At 44.8% G+C, this 16,129-nt stretch overlaps 1 protein-coding gene across 1 annotated transcript in view; it reads left to right on the forward strand.

Moving 5' to 3' along the window:
* Nucleotides 1-16,129, forward strand: part of arhgap9 (Rho GTPase activating protein 9) — a 49,308-nt gene that overhangs the window by 26,104 nt on the left and 7,075 nt on the right. The window contains exons 8-17 of the mRNA XM_034083141.2: nt 1,262-1,323; nt 3,293-3,437; nt 3,615-3,701; nt 4,734-4,795; nt 4,923-5,010; nt 11,281-11,376; nt 11,882-11,980; nt 13,563-13,668; nt 14,031-14,150; nt 15,328-15,426. Of these exons, the coding sequence (XP_033939032.1) occupies nt 1,262-1,323; nt 3,293-3,437; nt 3,615-3,701; nt 4,734-4,795; nt 4,923-5,010; nt 11,281-11,376; nt 11,882-11,980; nt 13,563-13,668; nt 14,031-14,150; nt 15,328-15,426 (964 nt within the window). The remainder of the gene's footprint in view (nt 1-1,261; nt 1,324-3,292; nt 3,438-3,614; nt 3,702-4,733; nt 4,796-4,922; nt 5,011-11,280; nt 11,377-11,881; nt 11,981-13,562; nt 13,669-14,030; nt 14,151-15,327; nt 15,427-16,129) is intronic.

Genomic DNA, 16,129 nt, shown 5'->3' on the forward strand with positions numbered 1-16,129 from the left:
CATTTGTTGCACAATACCAAAGTGTAACAACAAAGGGCAATCTTAACTTTTAAAGGACTATGTCAATGTTATAGTACTTTTAATGAAGTAAAGCATTCCCATTGTATTCTATGAACTCACAAACAAAAGCAGTTGGACAGTGGTTAGTGTTGCAATGTTCTGCTGTGTTTATTCTGAGCTGTGCTACATGAGAGTGATTGTACGGGCTGATAAAGCGAGCTTCCCTCTAGAATGGGGAAGTAGACGCACGGTGAGACAGGAGGGACCGATGAATGTTTTTGACACTTTGACACTCTGACGAAAAAGTGTCATGACATTTAACAATGAGTGAGGACTCAAACTCGACAGGAAAAGCAGCTCTCAGAAACACAAATTGGCCTGGATTGTAAAACTGTTGTTCGGTCATAATGAGCACATCGGCTGTAAGTTCATATTCTTTTCTTAAACCAACTGTTTTACTTAGTTGTGCTGTTGTTTAGTCATTATTTGTGTTGAGTTTTTTGCATCACATGTTAAATATAGCTTTTTAATTTGATCTGAATATATTTCATGTGGTGTTTAAGCTAATAATTCACTCACTTGAATTTACAATGTCAGAGATTTTGCTTATGATTTTGACTTTTCTTATAACAAGCTATTAATGTGGAAGCGTGGGATCAAGTTCACTAACGAAAAACCAGCATGCCTGAGTCAAACAAGTAAAACGCAACGTGTGTTTCAGTCTCACTGAGCAATGGCAGCTTCTCCTTAACTTCAGTTGTATTCTGCCACGAGTGGGTGCGTGACTTTGTGTGTGTACCTCTGTTGTGTGGTGATGTGTAAAACAGCAATTTTATCTGGCAGGATGTGAGGGGCGCTGAGGTGTAGTTTCTGTGTTGGTCTGTCAGCCTGGTCTTCATGACTTATCTTAACTGACAACATTTTTCAACATCCTGTTTTTAAAAAGAGGTTCAACATATATAAAAAACGTATTATTATTTATTTATTTTTATATACAGTATATACATGCATATATGTTCTTTTTAAAAGAATTTTTTTTTATTATTATTAATAAATATTAAAATTGTGCCATTTTTGATCAAATCTTTGTTGCACTAATATCGTCAAATGTAGACACAAAAGCCTGAAATTCATTATTGGTGCCAGTAAAATAAACAGAAGTCCAAGTTGTGTTTCAAATTAAATTAAATATAAATAATTACTGATCACTTGTGTTTCCTGTCTTTGTCTTTCTGTCTCTTTGTTTTCTCATTCCTTCTAGCTGTCACCTGATTTCCTCTACGGGAGCCACCAGAGGAATGCTGATGGTGGCTGGCAGATGAAAACAGGTGAAACAAGTCTCTTCCTGCCGCACTCTTTTAATGCCAGAGGGCTAATGCATTTCACCTTGGGTTTTCATCTTGTAAAAAATCAACCATCAAAAAGTGAAGTAAACATAAACCTTATTATCAGTTTAACATATTCTCCTTACAGTACTGGATGCATTGCTTAACAAAACGGGACAACCACACAGCTCTGGTACCCTTACAGTATGTCAAGAAAGAATCCTGCTACATGTTTGCACAGCACCAGCAGAATCATTAAATATATGTCTGTACATAAGTATCTATAGATTACTAAGACTTCCTATTCTTCTTCTTTTAAAATCTGAAAACTCTTTCCTTGTTACTTGTGTTGCATGCCTGACTGGGAGGGTAATCCTAAGTGTTTTATAAGGGCTTTTGATGATGGAGGGTATTTTCCTCATGAAAATCAATGAAGTCGTCGAGTTGTTAGATTTGCAAAAACTACATATCCACTGTATCGCTGTAGAATACATTCAAGTAATGCCAGCTATGCTTTTTACATTCTCACAGTTCAGCATTTATGCATATTAAGGTGGGAACATAGCAACTCATGGTGTGAAAAGAAAGGCTGTTACCCAAGCAGTTCTTACTGCAACATGTTGCATCACAGAGGGGTGTGGGTGCACTTGGTTATAAAGCCCTTTTAACTGCCTGTTCTTAGCAAAGGAGCAGATTTGGCTCTTAGTGCTAATCCTCCTTGCATGAAAAGATGGCAAACATTAGTAGGGATATTAAGTCTGATTGTTGAAACTAGGTTACAGGGATTGGGAAAGGTACTTAAATGTGGCTGCTGCTGCTGCTGAATGAAGAGTTGAAGTTGTGGGAATTTTTGCATGTGAGCAATCACGATCACCTGTATCTGTACACGTGTGGAATTATTGGCATACATATTTTGTGTGTAGAGTAAAGATGTACATTCTGTACATGCGCCTACTCCTCTGGGGAAGTGAAGAAACTAATTCCAACTTCTCAAGGAAGCTGCAGTTTGTCCTAATTTGCCAGTTTGTAAAGTGCTCAGGAAATTCTCTCATAAGTCTCAGAGGGCAGGAATGCTTCAGGTCATACTTGAATGAAGTAAGGTTTATGCATTGTTTCATCCCCCAAAGAGGATTTTTTTAATACTTGCAGATTTATTCAGAATTGATCCGACATGGCAAAAGGTTTCATAATGTTTGCCAATGTATGATACCTCCTGAGAGAACTGAGTGCAGAGCGAGATAAGTTAACCTGTTTAAGTACAGATGCTGAGGCAGTTTGACGTGGGGTGACATTTAAGCTCACGCAAGAATAATCTGTGTCAGACTGTGGCACTTTCTAATCTTATTCAGAACTTTCCAGTCCATTAGTCAGAAAAACAGAGCTGAATAGAGAAATACTGTACATCCACTGAAACTGAAAATGTATTAATGAGTAAAAAGTCCAGCCAGTGGGAAAAGGTCCTCCTTTTATGTATAACATGACCTGAAAAGTTGGAACAGCAGATGGGAATAAACATCAGCAGTTAGAAAAGATTGCTGCTTGCGGTTTCAATACTATTTTACTCTATACGGCTACACTAGGGGAAACTAGTATTGTTCTTCTTCATTGCAGATATGATTAGGTTTTGAATGCTTGTTTGCATAAACTGCATGCTTAATTTGGGAAAAAGCCCTAACCTTTTTGTTGCTCCTTACTGTTGCTTGTTTGTGATTTTAATTGGTTGCTTTCGGCAAAACAATCTAAATACTTAAATATGCAACAAATATAATAACAAAAAAAAGGTAATTCCATAGTCTCAGTGAAGTCATTCCAAAGAAAGCAAACACGTATATCAGCTCTCACAAGATCCACATACATCAGTAGCAGCATATTGTATTTAATGTTCCATTCACGCACAATAACTTAGTGATTACCCTTTCCCTTGTTCCCCCCAACCCAAAAATGTGCCCCCCACCTTTAACCCCTGTGAAGAGCATGCAGCGCGCCGTCTCCTCTGACACCCTGAGCACCATGTCGTTCACTGATGCCCAGTGCCATATCTCTGCCGCCCTGCATGATGCCAAGCCGCAGCTCAGCCACTCCCAATCTATGATCCTGCCTGAGAACGGCAAGGTACTCGCCTTTAGAGCACATACAAACAAAGTCATACATTTGGTGTCCAGTATTCACAGACATGCAGAGGGAAATGCAGATGTGTATCAGTTTCACACAAAACACTGGACATATACACATGCAGAGGATTGTAGCAGCTGATGATGCCTACTTCCTGTTTTTCTGCTGATCCATCAGTGCAGAGATGACTCCTGTAATGTGAGCAACATCATCGTGGAGCCTCCGTCTCCTGAGAGCTCTCCAGACAGCGATGGCGGCACACCGGTGAGAAAAAAAAAATATTTTTGTTAATACTTATCAAAAGACAGCTTTGGGAAAATAATACCTCTTAAGCACCTGTTATCCTCAACTTTGAACCTACCCCTTTTCTGCAAACTCTCCTCACAGTAATTCTGAGTAGAACAAACACATAATACAATCAGCCTTTAGTTGATTATCTTGGCAGTAAGAACACAGCTACAAAAACAAGGCAGTGACCATCAGGCTTAGGTAGCTCTGGCTTTCTACTGAAGTTCTAGGACTTTAGCTTCATGTGAAAAAGCTACATCATTGACATTTTCTCACCAGTTCTGTTTCATCAAGAGATAAACACAGATTTTGTAAATGCAGTCCTGACAGAAGCGTATTTCTCCTGAAATGCTGATAGGCCAAGAGAATTGTGGTAAACATATTGTCATCGGAATATTTTCATCTGTTGTGTCGAGTCAGAGATTAAAGGGCAACTCACTATTGACATTAAAAACACACATCCCAATTATCCCTTGGAGAAAAATAGTAAAGCAAATGGTTTTGGTTTTATTTGCAGGTATTTCATTTTGAAAAATATTTTGAAATAAATAGAAAACATTTATATCTTAGGTCTATTTATCCTGAATTGTATCTGGCAAAACAAGTTGCAATTGTTTTACAAATTTCATTTTTCTTCTTTAGTTTTCTCTTTAAAAGGCAAATTCTTTCCTCAGTTTGTTATTCACTGCCTCCATATACTGTACTCCATACGGATGAATAGATAGTTGGTACCTTTCTCTAAGAACTTAAACGGGGCCATAGCGCAGTGGGAGATTCAGTAGCTCCCTCCTGCTATTTTTTTGAATGATGCAACATTCAAGTTAAATGGGTTTTCTCAGGATGCAGTGTATCACACAGAGGAAAAGCCCTCTGCTGTACTTTACCGTTACCTTTTATTAATCAAACCAATTTGTTTGCCTGCCGTGAGAGATGACATTAGTGTGACGTTATGAATAACACTGCTTGAGTTTAGCTCTTGTGCTTCAAGCTCTTTCAATGTGTCATCAGGAGTTGGAGAAAGCTGGCCTCCTAAACAAGACGAAGATTGCAGAAGGAGGCCGGAAACTGAGGTGAGCCTGCTCCCATTGAACACAAAAAAGGTTGCATCTATTTGTATGAATAATGATTAAATAAATGAAGGCAAGTATAAGTTGCTGCGCTGATCAGATGAGTATTATTGGGGTATTTGTGTTGCAGGAAAAATTGGAGCCCCTCCTGGGTTGTGTTGGTCGGGAACAGCTTGGTTTTCTTCAAAGATCCTAAATCACAGACACCTTCCAGCTGGGTAAGAGCTCAGATAAACTGTGTGTCTCAAGCTTTTATCCAAGGTTTAGGGTTGGTTTTTTTGTACACATTTCATTGTATAAACAATCAATTCATGTTTATTTCCCAGTATATTAAAAGTAACGTGGGTGAAAAATCATTCCATGAAGCTAATTTCTTTATTTAACAATCCTTAGCCAAGTGTTTTTAAAGATTTAAACAAGTCGGTAGCTTTTGACAAACCCAAAAAAAGAGCACTGTGTTGCTTGTGTTCTATGAATCTGTTTTCATTCATGGCTCCTTGCTGTGAAATGACACACATTCAGTCCTGTGTTCACAAAACAGGTCAAACGTATCTGTTGCAGGTGTTGAGTTCGAAAGTTACTCTTAATGTTAGAGTTCGTGCAATTACATTACATTACATGTCATTTGTTAGACGCTTTTATCCAAAGCGACTTGCATACATTCAGTACTGTGGGCAATCCCCACAGGAGCAATTTGGGGTGAAGTGTCTTGCCCTGGGACACAACGATATGCTGACTCAAACTTACTACCCCCTGATTCGAAATCCAGCACACTTCCCACTGAGCCACAGCCTCCCGTGCAGGAAAAGAAAACACCCAAACTCAATTTTAGAAACATGTGTGAGTCAATCTGACCAACTAATAGAAGAAAACATGTTCTCATTCATAACACTCCGTTCGATGTCTCACTATGGGATGCGCCTCAACGCGTATGCAAACAGAAGCATCAATCTCATTACGCCAATCCTGATTGGCTGGTGATCTTGACCTCAACGTCAGGGAATCCACCCACCTTTAAGTAGCTTGCGCTACGACGCAGCGTCATTCAAACACCTTTTCTCGCTTCAGAGCACATCTCGAATTATCAGTAACCGGGCTAGCTTAACGGTCCACAGACTGAACCCAAAGCTAACATTCGGTCGACGGGCGCTTGCCGGTTACTTTTTTGCTTTGCAAGAAGACTGAGCAATATTAACCACACCAGTTAATATTGTAATCTGCCTCGCTGTTCTTTCTGTCGAAATAATGGTACGGTTTTGATTTTTTGTTCAAGCTAGTAACATACCTGTTGCTAGTTTTGTTCTTCCCTCCACACCGACACCACGATAACGAGGACGTTCTCTTTCTTTCTCACACCAGAGGAGATAGAAAAGGGATTAACACACCAGTTAATATTCTTAAGAGTAAATCTACACAGTCGCCTTTTTCCTTTCGGACTAACGGCAAGGTTGGATTTTTTCTCAGTAACGTACCTGTTACTAGCGCGTCCACTCCACGCCGACACCCCGGCGATCGAAGATGGACCCTTCTCTCCCTCACACCAGAGGAGTCAGGGACTCGGAGGCTCGGCTATGCTGCTGCGGGTTTAAGATTTCAGGCACAGACTCACACCAGGTCTGCTTGTCCTGCATCGGGCTGGAACAACCCCGATAACCCCGGCTCGTGCGGGCATTGTACCCGCTTCACCATGAAGAGCCTCCGCCGACGGTTAGCACGCCAAGCTAGCTTGTCGGGACAGGACCCCCTCATGTCCGCTGATTCGCCGTCCGGCAATCAAGACATGATGGCGTCCGCCGCAGAGATTGAGCCCCGCCTGTGTCAGACTGGGGCTCAACAACAGCGACAAGCCGCTGAAACCGGAGCCCCACGCCGTTCAGGCTGGGACCCCGGTGGCGAGAGCGGAGCCCCGCGCTGTGTCAAGCTGGGGCTCCCAATTGGACCTCACCATGGTTCCACCCGCGGAGGATGTCCTGGAGTTGGACTACATGGAGGACGAAGAGGATACCTCTGAGTTCCTCCTGTCTGACTCGGATGGGGATGACATCTTCGTTTTCATCGGCTCAGACTCAAGCCGGGAGCGATGTCCGCTCCCCCGGGCGATAACACACCAGCTTCGCCCGTCCTAAGCATGGACTTGCAGGCCGTGTGTCAACGCACTGCGTCCAGGCTGGACATCCCATGGCCTGAAGTGGCCAAGGAGACCTCCAGATCTCACTACGAGGGGAAGAACTTGCCCCAAGCAGCGAGGACGAAGAGGCAGCTCCTTCCAGTCTTTCTGGAGATGCTGGACGAGGTGTCGGTCTCGTGGAGAGACCGTTCCTTCAGCAACAAGGCCCCAATCCAGGGTGCCTCCTCCCTGGACTGTGACGGTATGGAGAGGCTCGGCCTGCTCCGCATGCCGCCCATGGAACCGCTGGTGGCAGCCCACCTCCAACCGAGGCTGGCTTCGACACCGAGCAGGAACCCCATGCTACCGGCAAAGGCAGACCGGTTCCAGTCAGCGATGACCGAACGGGCCTATAAAGCCGCAGCTTTGTCCGCCAGGGCACTCAACGTCTCCTCGCTGCTGACCGCCTACCAGGCGGAGCTTTGCGAAGACATGTCGAGCAGACCTGAGCCTGCCGTGTGGGACGAGATCGCAGCGATCACGGACATTTGCCTCCGTGTGCAGCGCTGTGCAGTCCAAGCCACGGGCAAAGCGCTGGGAATGATGGTGGTACAGGAGAGAGCCAGGTGGCTCAACCTGACAAACCTTCCAGACCGGGAAAAAGAGGATGTTCTGGACATGCCTATTGTTCCCGAGGGCATATTTGGCTCCGCTCTAGCTTCGATGCAGCTGAGGTGCGAGTCAAAAAGGAAGGGAGACGAGGCTCTCCAGCTCTGTCTCCCCCGAAGGGTCCAGCCGCCACCTTCAATGGTCCCGCGGCAGGCCTTCACCCACGCTGTCTCACATCCTGCCCGGTTCAAAATTCCGAAGCAGCAGAGATCACAGCCCGTCCCGGGTCCCCAGCCCGGCCACGAGGCAAGAGGGAGCTGGCCAAGAAAATCTCCGGTCCCGGCAGCTGCCGCTCAGGCGCAGCCGACCCAGATTTTCAGCCACCAGGCGAGGAAGAAGGAGCGGGCGGCCTGACAGCCTCCTCTCCTCTCCTTGATGAAGGAGCTGGAAGTTCCCTGTTCCCCAGCTCCAGAGCACGTTCCAGTGTTGGATGCTCATGTGTTTTCGGGGTGCCACCATGCTATCTTCCCGCCGCCTCGAGTGATGCCAGAACGTCATCCTCAAGTTCGCGCCATCAGGGAAATGGACTTAACATCAAAGACAGCAAGTTCCGCTGCCTGTTTAAGTCACACAAACACATGTCATCATTGTTGTTTTCAAAATAAATCATTTTCCACTGTCGTTTCCAGGCTTGAAGCCAAGGGCGCAGTCAATAAAAATGAAAAGAAAAACAATAAACAGTCTGTCGTCTGCCCCTCTTTCACGGGATTGTGAAGGCACCACCGCCACGCGCATGCGCAGTGTCGGCCGGGGTTGTCAACCTGGGGTACCACCGTGTTCAGACACTAGAGGGCCCCATAACACAACAAATAGAGACACTGAGGGCAGACGACAGAGCTGTGACATCTCTGCTCGCTTTGAGAAGCGATAAGTGGAGGATGCTCACAGATTCTGCTTGGGTTTTCAAGACAGTAACACGGGGCTACAGGCTCCAATTCGCTGTCACCCCCCCTCACTTCTCGGGCATTCTGTATTCACAGGCCCGGGGAGAGTCGGCCCATATTCTGGAGCAAGAGATTTTCTCGCTACTAAACAAGAAGGCTATAATACCCGCCGAACAGAGTCAGAGCGGCTTTTATTCCAAGTATTTCCTCGTTCCCAAACGGGGAGGGAACGGAATTCGGCCTATACTAGATTTGAGAGCTCTGAACAAATATCTCAAAAGATACAAATTCAGAATGCTCACTCACACATCTCTGTTGCGTCTCGTGCACCAAAAAAAATTACTGGTTCACATCAGTCGACCTGAAAGATATCCCAGTATATTACCCACACAGGAAATATCTGAGGTTCGCCTTTCAGGGTGTCTGTTACGAGTACAGAGTACTTCCCTTCGGTCTGTCTCTCAGCCCACGAGTTGTTGTGTGAAAAGGAGTAGTTTCAACATAGTCTGCCAAATCAGCTCTGTGGCCTTGAAGCACTTGGGAATAAAAACCCTCATTAGAGTATGCAGAGAAAACAGCACATATCAGGAAATATAGTTGTGTTAGACAATGCTAGGAGAAGCATTTGGTTTTAGCATATAAGGTAAGATATGAAATTTCCACAACAGAGTGTTTGTACGGTGTACGGAAGCTGCGATAGCCCCGTTAAGACAACAGGGTATGTGCCTGGCAACTTATCTGACGATTGGCTCCTTCTCGCACAGTCGGAGCAAGAGGCTATTACGCAGACGAATGTCCTCGTAAAACACCTGTTCGACCTGGGTTTCGTAATAAACACAGAAAAGAGCATGTTGTCCCCAGCCCAGACTGTACTCTTACATGAGGGAGTTTCAGTGCTGGGTAGCTGCCCTCAGATTGGACCCCGCGCATCATGGCGCGCGGAGAGTGATGGTCACTATGAAATGCGTAATGGCACTGCGCCACTGGCTACACCCGACTTTTCTAGTACGGGGCGTGCCTATGGGTGCTGTCCTAGCGCGGAAGGTGGTCACTACAGACGCATGTCTGACGGGCTGGGGGGATATATACGAAGGTCGACCTGTGAGGGGTCTCTGGAGCAGAGACCTCCAACGGTCACACATAAATTATCTGGAGCTTTTAGCGGTGTTCCTCAAACTGAAACGCTTTCTGCCTTTTCTCAGAGGACATCACGTCCTCGTGAGGACAGACAACACGACCACAATATCGTATATAAACCGCCAAGGGGGTTTGCGTTCTCTCCAGTTACACATGCTGGCACGCAAACTGATCTTATGGAGCGGCAGGCATCTCCTCTCTCTGAGAGCGACGCACGTACCAGGAGTGAAGAACCTCGGGGCGGATCTACTGTCCAGAGGTGCACCACTCTATGCAGACTGGACTCTACATCCAATGATTGTGAGTCAGCTGTGGGTGCGTTACGGCCGAGCCGCGGTAGATCTGTTCGCATCAAAAGAAAATGCTCAATGTCAGTTGTTCTTTTCAATGCGCGATTTAAACGCACCGTTAGGCGTGGACGCGCTCGCGCACGTTTGGCCTCCGGTCCTTCTGTACGCGTTCCCACCCCTGGCTCTGATACCCCCAACTCTGGCCAGAGTGAGAGAACAACGCCACACACTTATCCTGCTCCGCACTGGCCTGCAATGTACTGGCTGGCGGAGATATATCAGCTGCTGTGCGGGCAGCCGTGGCAGCTCCCACTACGCAGGGACATACTGTCCTAAGCGGGGGGGGCGATCTTTCACCCACACCCAGAGCACTTGGCACTATTGGCCTGGCCCGTGAGTGGTACAATCTGAATACAGTGGGGCTCCCTCAGAAGGTGATAAAAACTATTCAGAGTGCGAGAGCTTCCTCCACCAGGTCTCTCTATGACTGTAAGTGGAGGGTGTTTGAGGAGTGGTGCCTTCAAAAAGGACACATCTCTTTTCAATGTCCTGTCGGGGTGATTTTATCATTCCTACAGGACCTGATTGATAAACACAGAGCTTTCTCTACGATCAAAGTGTACCTGGCTGCTATTGCTGCATGCCATGTGGGCTTTGAGGGAAAGACGGCTAGCCAACATCCTTTGGTCTGCCGTTTTATGAAAGGAGCTCGCAGGCTCCCCCCTGTTTCCAGGTCACTGGTGCCCTTATGGGACTTGGCAGTGGTTTTAGATGGGCTCACTCGACCTCCATTTGAACCCCTGGAAGAAGCTGACATGAAACACCTGTCACTGAAGACAGTGCTGTTACTGGCTCTGGCATCTGCCAAGCGAGTCAGTGACATTCATGCGCTCTCTGTACATCCTTCATGCACTTTCATGCATTTCCTCCACCGCTGTGTTCCTCTGAGGAACAGCGGCCAAATTTGCTGTGTCCAGTTCGTGCTTTACACACCTATATGGACAGGTCAAAAGAGTTTCGTTGTAATTACCAACTCTTTGTATCCTGGGCTAACCCTCAGAAGGGCAAGCCCGTTACCAGGCAACGGCTCTCCCACTGGATTGTGGAAGCGATTGCTCTGGCTTATACGAGTCAGGGTTTGCAGGCACCAACGGGCCTGCGTGCTCATTCTACTCGTGGACTGGCTACATCCTGGGCTTTGTTCAAGGGTGTTTCCATCCAAGACATTTGTCAAGATCACCAGCCAATCAGGATTGGCGTAATGAGATTGATGCTTCTGTTTGCATACGCGTTGAGGCGCATCCCATAGTGAGACATCTCACTTCATGTTACTCTGAAAGCTGGGGTTACGTAAGTAACCTATAATTTTGTGTTTGTGTGTGCCTGTAAATTGATCAACAGAAACCAGGAAACAGTCGCCCTGAAAGCAGTGTGGATTTGAGAGGAGCACAGCTCCACTGGGCCAACAACTTGTCCAGCAAGAAGAATGTCTTCAAGGTAAAACAAGAAGTGGATTAATTTTCAGGAAATTCAGTGAAAAGATCTCCAGATACAATTTGATCTTCCCTCAAACTTTCTGTAAGAAACTCTCATGTGTAATTTATCTGTTTTTATCAAATAACTGTAAACACAATTGTTGCTGTGGGCTGATATAAAATGAGGACAGTGTGAGCAAGTAGTAAAACATAAAGTCATATTTCTGTCAGCAGGGGGTCCTTATCAGCAGAGGAAGTGAGAGTGGGGAGTTTTTTACTTTGCATTTAGCCTCAGTAAAGAAGAGGAAGCTGTAATAATACATTTTCCAGTTCATTGTGGCGTGTACGTCTTGAACTATCTTTGAAACCAAGAAATCAAGACAATAGACACATGACAGCTGACTAACTCGTTGGATAAAAAGTGTAAACAAATAAATATATATGTATATTTTAAATCATCGTTGGGGAGCTGTATGGATATTGTGTCATACATTAATACATTGTAAATGTGTGTATGTGTGTTGTAGCTGAGGACAGTGACGGGCAATGAGTTCCTGCTGCAGTCAGAGACGGATTCGCTGATCATAGAGTGGTACAAAACCATCCAGAGCGTCATCGACAGGCTGGTGAGACACACACACACACACACACACACACACACACACACACACACACACACACACACACACACACACACACACACACACACACACACACACACACACACACACACACACACACACACACACACACACACACACACACACACACACACACACACACACACACACACACACACACACACACACACACACACAGATAACCTTTTATTGTGCCACTTCTCTATTAGTGGTCAAATTGTTTTCCTTTGAAGGATAATAGTGTCATACCATTAGTATATAAATGTTAGGAATGCACACACATCCTTTAACAACTTCCTTATTCTTTGTCTTCTTTTCTATATATTTTTTTAAAGATCAGTTTTAAGAATATTAGCCTCCATCTACAAACAAATCATTTAGTTTTCCTTTTGACGGATGACAGCTATCTTTCTTTTTAATGGGTTTTAAAGGTCCCATGACATGGTCATTTCTCCTGATCATAATTCCATTGTTGAGGTCTACTAGAATAGATTTATATTGTGCAATTTTCCAAACTCACATTGGTTTCTCAAACAGCATCTCTGTAAAGTATGTGTATTCACTCTCTGTCCTAAACGCCTTGTTGGAGCTCCTGCCCCCCCCCCTCCCTATGAGCCCACTGTGCTCTGATTGGTCAGCTCGCCCACTCTGTTCTGATGAGTCCACCACCGTTACAGCGGAACATCAGTGTTTATGTGTTACAATGGCGTTTGTGAGCAACCAGAAAATGACAACAGTAATGACAAACAGATGAGAATGCTGCGTGGGGTCTGGGTGCCGTGTTGGCGGGACGTTGCGAGGCTCGCTGCTGCGCGAGGAGCGGATAGTGTGAGCTGGGTTACTGGGGTCGTTTCCTGGTTGGTGCGTGGGTTCTGCGAGACAGCGCGAAACTCAGCCTGAGCACACACACAAACTCACAGCTGGCCGAGTCTCAGGCGGAGAAATCCACGGAGCCGCAGCTGAGAAAAGATAAGGCTGAGTGAGTGTGTGTGTGTGTGTGTGTGTGTGTGTGTGTGTGTGTGTGTGTGTGTGTGTGTGTGTGTGTGTGTGTGTGTGTGTGAGGAGCTCCACGGATTGGTCCATTTGAACCTGGGCATGGTTACGTCCCCATACTCAGGAAGAAAAAGACAAATCTCCAACGAGGCGTTCTGGGGCAGCAGAGACAGGTCTTTTCTGTGTTAGAGTTGTACTCGCTACAGGGTGTACTTTGCAGACCGCTTACATGCAGAAAAAGCTACATAACACACAAGGGGACGGGTGATAACCGGAAAAGCATGACATGGGACCTTTAAGGTCTGTGTGTAAATGTTATTATTACATTATGTAGGTGTGTCCAAAGCAATTTATAATAAGTGCAATCAACCATGAGGAAACAAATTCTCAACAGCAAGAATCCAGCAAATTAGCTTTCAAAAAAGCCAATCTAAATTAAGCGCTTCAAAATAACCTTTAAAATATATATTTGAAATGCTTAATAGACTTCTGAGAGCCTCTTTAAAAATGTGATTCAAACTGTAGGTGGTGTACTTTTTTGTATGTGAGTAATTTCACTTTACCTGCCTTCCAGGACCGTGAGAACCCATTGGACAACGTGCTGCTGTACTCCCTGAGGCGGGCAGGCAGCGTGGATATGCTGGAGCAGAGTGGAGACGAGGACGACAGGAGGACCGCGCGTAAGTACCCCCCCCCCCCCTCCCCCCTCTGACTTCCTTCCTCCACATAACACCGTCCACTCACCCCACCTCAGTTTACTCTCATTCCATCATCATCACTTTTTTTGTTCTAAACTTCCACACAGGCTTCTTACATCCTTCCATCCTCTCCTCCATCCTTTCCTCCATCCAGCCCACTTATATCTTCACACAGCCTCCATGGCAAATAATCCCCCCGTCAGTCCTGTCTCACCTTCGCCGCCACCCGGCCCTCCCTCTCTTCATCCTCACCACCATCCCCTCTCATCTGCTCTCCTGCCCCCCTCATCGACCCGTACTGACCTCCTTCTCTTCCTGCTCCTCCACCTTTCCCACCTTTGCAGTCCCTCGCTCGTCGTCCAACCTGGAGAACACGGAGAGGAAGAGAGTGAAGACCCGGCTGAAGAAGCTGATCCTAAAGAGACCCCCTCTGCAGGCGCTGCAGGAGAAAGGCCTCATTAAAGGTAACATTTCATACGTTTTTTATTTGTAATGCTAGTATCCTTTAGTCAGCACTCAGGACACAGCGTTAAATAAACCAAGACTTTTACAAATCCATTTTCCACTGGTCTTTTGTTGTGAAGTTGAACATGTTTTGCTGCTTAACTGAGCTGCATCAAAGTTGGCTGGCTGGAAATCTCATTCTGCAATGATGCCATATCCCAGAGTGAATACGCATCGCAATCCTCTTTCCTGTAACAGCTTCTCCAAAATGAAATGATTTCACTCTGATGATTACAACACTATTATAACATTACATGTATTCAGCAGAGGCTTTCATCCAAAATGACTTCCATTGTGCAATCAACCATCGGAGAACAAAACTAGCTATGGTTTGTTCTCAAAAGTTGAGGCGATCATTTGGGTTATTTTTCTCCATATTCTAAGTTCTTTGGGGTTTCCTGATAATATTTTAAATCCTTTTTTGTAGTGCAGTGAAGTATTCTTTCTGGCATGTTATTTGTGCGTTTATGTGACGGGGAGCAATAGCAAGGGGACAGAAAGAGAGGAGGAAATCCAGGGCAGCAAAGGTACCCAACAAAACTGTCGCCAGATATAGCCAGTGATCTCAAGGCCAGCAGCTCCTCATCATTTAAAAAAAGTAACAGTTCAGGATTGAAAGCTACACATCACACAAAGTGTCGACATAATGACAACACGATGTGTAATCTCAACAACATCCTCGAGGCGTTATGTGATTTCCTGCATGTCATTACAACTGAAGAAGCCTCTTAAATGAATGGAAGTGATGGTACATTTATAAAATAATGACTACTCCTACTCCCATCTAATAAACTGATTGATTTAATCAGATTATACCAAGCAAGTTTTTAAAAGTCTGATCATATGGCCTTAAAACCAGTTTGGTACCAAACTCTGAAGTAAAGTGTTGCGTATGCTGGGGTTTTTCACCCTACTGTATACTGTGTACAGCATAGTAGGCCTACAGTACGTGAGCTGCATTGCATCATCAAAGGTGAGCTTATATCGCTCCTGGGAACATGGGGTTTTTATTTCATAGTGAACAGTGAATTTATCCTTAGATTAACTTGAGCCTGTAGCTCTTACATCATAAAGAAAAAAGTAACTTTTGAAAAGACATACAATGTGTGTTTGTGTCCGTCTGCCATCACCCTTCAGATCAGGTGTTTGGCTGTCGTCTGGAGATGCTCTGTGAGAGAGAGAAGAGCACCGTCCCTCGCTTCGTCAGGCTTTGTACTGAGGCTGTGGAGAAGAGAGGTACACACACTGCAAACACACAGCCAGCTCCTGCTAATGTGATGCTCAACTTAGAGGGGGACGCAAGAGGAAACACTCCTTTATTCTGTTTTGAGCACGAGTCACATAAAAGCATTTGTGCACCTTATTGTTCAGCTTCTTGACATAAATCACTTAGCAAACATTTACTGGAAAGACGCACAGAAACAAAGTTCTGACAGCTGCCAACCGAAGATAGAGATATAATAAGAGACAATGGAGTTGTTTGGGAACTGTGTGGAAACAGTACTTTTAAATTAATATTTCATACACACCAAAACAACTTTATTCTGAGTATTGTTTTTAAAAACTTGGTTATAATGAATAGAATATTTTCAAGGAGCACTTTTGGACATTTATACTCAAGGATGTGACGGAATGTCAGAAAATGCCTCTTGCATTTACCCAGTGTTTTACAGTATAACATTAACCTCAACTGAACACGAAGAAAATCTGAATATGTAGACATTTTAGAAGCTGCAACTTGTCTTTTATGGATAAAAAACTGATGTTGATTCATGTTGTTGTCAACTCAAGTATGTGAGTCACTGTAGCTCCTACAGAGATTATAAAACGCTGGCAACACATTTTAATCTAAAGTGAAATAAAATGAAGTTAATGTGACCAATGATCAATACAAAATCCAGGCTAGATTTTTTGACCACTTTGATAGAAAGAAAGAATA

Source organism: Pseudochaenichthys georgianus, chromosome 5, assembly GCF_902827115.2.
Source record: "Pseudochaenichthys georgianus chromosome 5, fPseGeo1.2, whole genome shotgun sequence".
In the NCBI taxonomy this organism is placed as follows: Eukaryota; Metazoa; Chordata; class Actinopteri; order Perciformes; family Channichthyidae; genus Pseudochaenichthys; species Pseudochaenichthys georgianus.